The sequence below is a fragment of the Octodon degus genome, unplaced genomic scaffold (genome assembly GCF_000260255.1).
Source record: "Octodon degus isolate 3935 unplaced genomic scaffold, OctDeg1.0 scaffold00307, whole genome shotgun sequence".
Taxonomy (NCBI): Eukaryota; Metazoa; Chordata; class Mammalia; order Rodentia; family Octodontidae; genus Octodon; species Octodon degus.
This window is the reverse complement of record NW_004524883.1, coordinates 1,467,404-1,470,100: the sequence shown is the minus strand read 5'-3', so window position 1 is coordinate 1,470,100 and position 2,697 is coordinate 1,467,404. Positions and strand designations below refer to the sequence as shown.

At 46.0% G+C, this 2,697-nt stretch overlaps 1 protein-coding gene across 1 annotated transcript in view; it reads left to right on the top strand.

The window, feature by feature from the left end:
• Positions 1-205: 205 nt before the first annotated feature.
• The window catches only part of LOC101569458, a 53,478-nt gene continuing 50,986 nt past the window's right edge, over positions 206-2,697 (top strand). The window contains exons 1-4 of the mRNA XM_023707738.1: positions 206-260; positions 1,224-1,371; positions 1,841-1,997; positions 2,148-2,402. Coding sequence (XP_023563506.1) covers positions 206-260; positions 1,224-1,371; positions 1,841-1,997; positions 2,148-2,402 — 615 coding nt within the window. The remainder of the gene's footprint in view (positions 261-1,223; positions 1,372-1,840; positions 1,998-2,147; positions 2,403-2,697) is intronic.

Here is a 2,697-nt window from a genome sequence, read left to right as displayed (position 1 = left end):
AGGTTTCTTGCACAATCATGTAGATATCATTAGGGAATGCATTGCAGTAGGGCACCTTTTTAGAAAGCCACTGTGATTAAGCAACAAAAAGCCAGATGGAAACATAAGGTCACTGAGCCAACTGCTCCCCCATCTTCTGCTGGACAATAAAAGGCAGAAACAACAAAGCTTCAGAAGCTCTCACATGGGAAAATATCTTGTGACGATGCAGCTGCTCCTGCTCCTGTTGGCCTTCTATCTGCCACCCAGGACAAGGGCAGGTAAGTTACTATCTCCACCCCTAGAGCCACAACACCATTCTACAGAGGACATGGCTTTCCCTATGCACAACCCTGATCCTTCTGTCTAACAAGGTCACTATGAACCTGACCTCCAGTCCCACCAGAGAAGCCCACGGATGACACTCGGAAGGCTACCACACACGGCTCTCTACAAGAGCCAGAGGGCACTATACCCTCACTAGGTGCTACATTTCTTTCTGGGAAGTGGATCTTTCCTTAAAGTGCATGAAAATCATGAGAATTTTCAGGAGAAATTAAGAAATTATCCAGGAGAAGAGAGAAAAAAACCTGTTTTCTGTGTCTGGGAGGAGGTAGGTGTTGTCCTCATCTGATGCTTGTTTGCCTTTCCTCAGTCATAGTATCCAATTCTGCTTTATCCTATTCTGCATTCCTACCATTTCTTACTTTCTCCTGCTTTCCACATGAGTCACATAGGCATACTCTAACTTTCCTGTCTTCCAAAATCCTGTCAACACTGTCCTACCAACCTTCATCCAGAAACTTCCTGGAGCTGTTCCCTCATGGCCAGTGAACAGTTCTGGGGCACTCACTAAGTGTCAGGGCCTAGAAAGAGGATCAGACAACATCTGGATCACACCTGAAGCCCTGCCATTAGGATGCATCAGCATCCTAGATATCACAGCACTCTAAGAGTTTAAGGTACTCAAAGGAAATGAAAAGGCAACCGAGAAATTGTGAAAAGCCTCTGGGTTCTTATTGTCTCCAGATAGGTGTGCTCATTTCTGACTGCATGGAGAAAAAAAAATTTTGAGACCAAGAGGTGATTTCCCTCCTTATGCTAAAAAAGCTGAGGCTCCTCCCTCCAGGTTCCTCCCAGCTCCAGAGTTTCCCAGGTGGCCAAATACCCAGAAGATCTAGAGCCACCAAGTACATGCTCATGCAGGGACACAGTGGCTGTTCAAAATACTCTTTTTTTCTCAGGGGAGATCGTCGGGGGACACGAAACGAAACCCCACACCCGCCCCTACATGGCCTTCCTTCGCCTAAAGAATACTACTAAAGTACAAAGGTGTGGTGGCTTCCTGATACATGAGAAGTTTGTGTTGACAGCTGCTCACTGTATGAAAAGGTGAAGAAGGAAAAAATAGCCCAGAGTGTTGGGGAAATGCTTCTCAGAGAGTCATGCTCCCAAGAGCTGGCTGATCTCCTGAGAACAATTGAAGTAAGAGCCTCAATTGAGGGTGAGAATGGGCCAGGCATACCCCACAGGAACTCAAGTTGGCACCCAAAGACTTGCTGCTGTAGTAAGACCTTGTCAAACATGATATATTAAGACTCAGAACCCTGTTTTGGTATAAACATTGACAGTAAAGCAATTTCTCATGTTTTCATAGAGGCAACTGAGCCCTGAAAACTGCTGATGCCCTGGGTCAAAGATTTCAGTCTGTGTTACTAAGGAGCAGAGGGCATAGTCACTCAGGCAGGTGGCCCTCCTGTCAACTGAAGCTCAGACATGTACCACCTCTCACCAGGTTATAGCTCTTGGGATGGGTCTTCTCAGGCTTTACATTCCTCAACCTACTCTTCCCTCTGTACAGACCTTTGCATTCACAAGGTCGACAAATAACTGTCACTCTGGGAGCCCACAACATCAGCAAGAAGGAGAAGACTCAGCAGGTCATACATGTAAAAAGAAACATCCCACACCCGCAGTACAATCCTGAAAAACACATCAATGACATCATGCTGCTGCAGGTAAGGCCCACCTCCCTGCTGTTCCAGCTCTCCTCACATAGTATTGCACCTGCCCACTGGTACCATGCTTCACTCCTTGCCATCATGTCCATAACAGTGTCCAAAGCCAAAAGGTACAGACTGAGCTGGACACTTGCTTCTTTCCCTCAGCTGGAGCAAAAGGCCAAGATGACTAAAGAGGTACAGATTCTAAAGCCCAAGAGAGAATCCTGGGTGAAGCCAGGTACTGTGTGCCAAGTGGCTGGATGGGGACGGTTGACTCCAAACAGAACACTTCCAAAAACACTGCACGAGGTGGAGATGACAGTGCAAAAGGATGAGGAGTGTAAGAAACACTTTCACTACTATGACAGTGCTACTCAGATCTGTGCTGGGGACCCAAACACTCAAAAAGGTTCCTTTAAGGTAAGAATGGGAAGCTCTCTTAAGTTTGGGAGAAATGGGGTTAGGAACAATTACACCATGAGACCCAAGAAGCAGGTCTTCATCACCCAGTAGGCTTAATAATCATCTTGAGAAGAAAAAAAAAAAGGAGGGGCTGGGGAGATGGCTCAGTGGACTAAGCACTTCCCTGGCAAGTGCAAGGGCCTGAGTTCAATCCCTGGTTCTGCAAAAAGAAAGAAAGAAAGAAAGAAAGAAAGAAAGAAAGAAAGAAAGAAAGAAAGAAAGAAAGAAAGAAAGAAAGAAAGAAAGAAAGAAA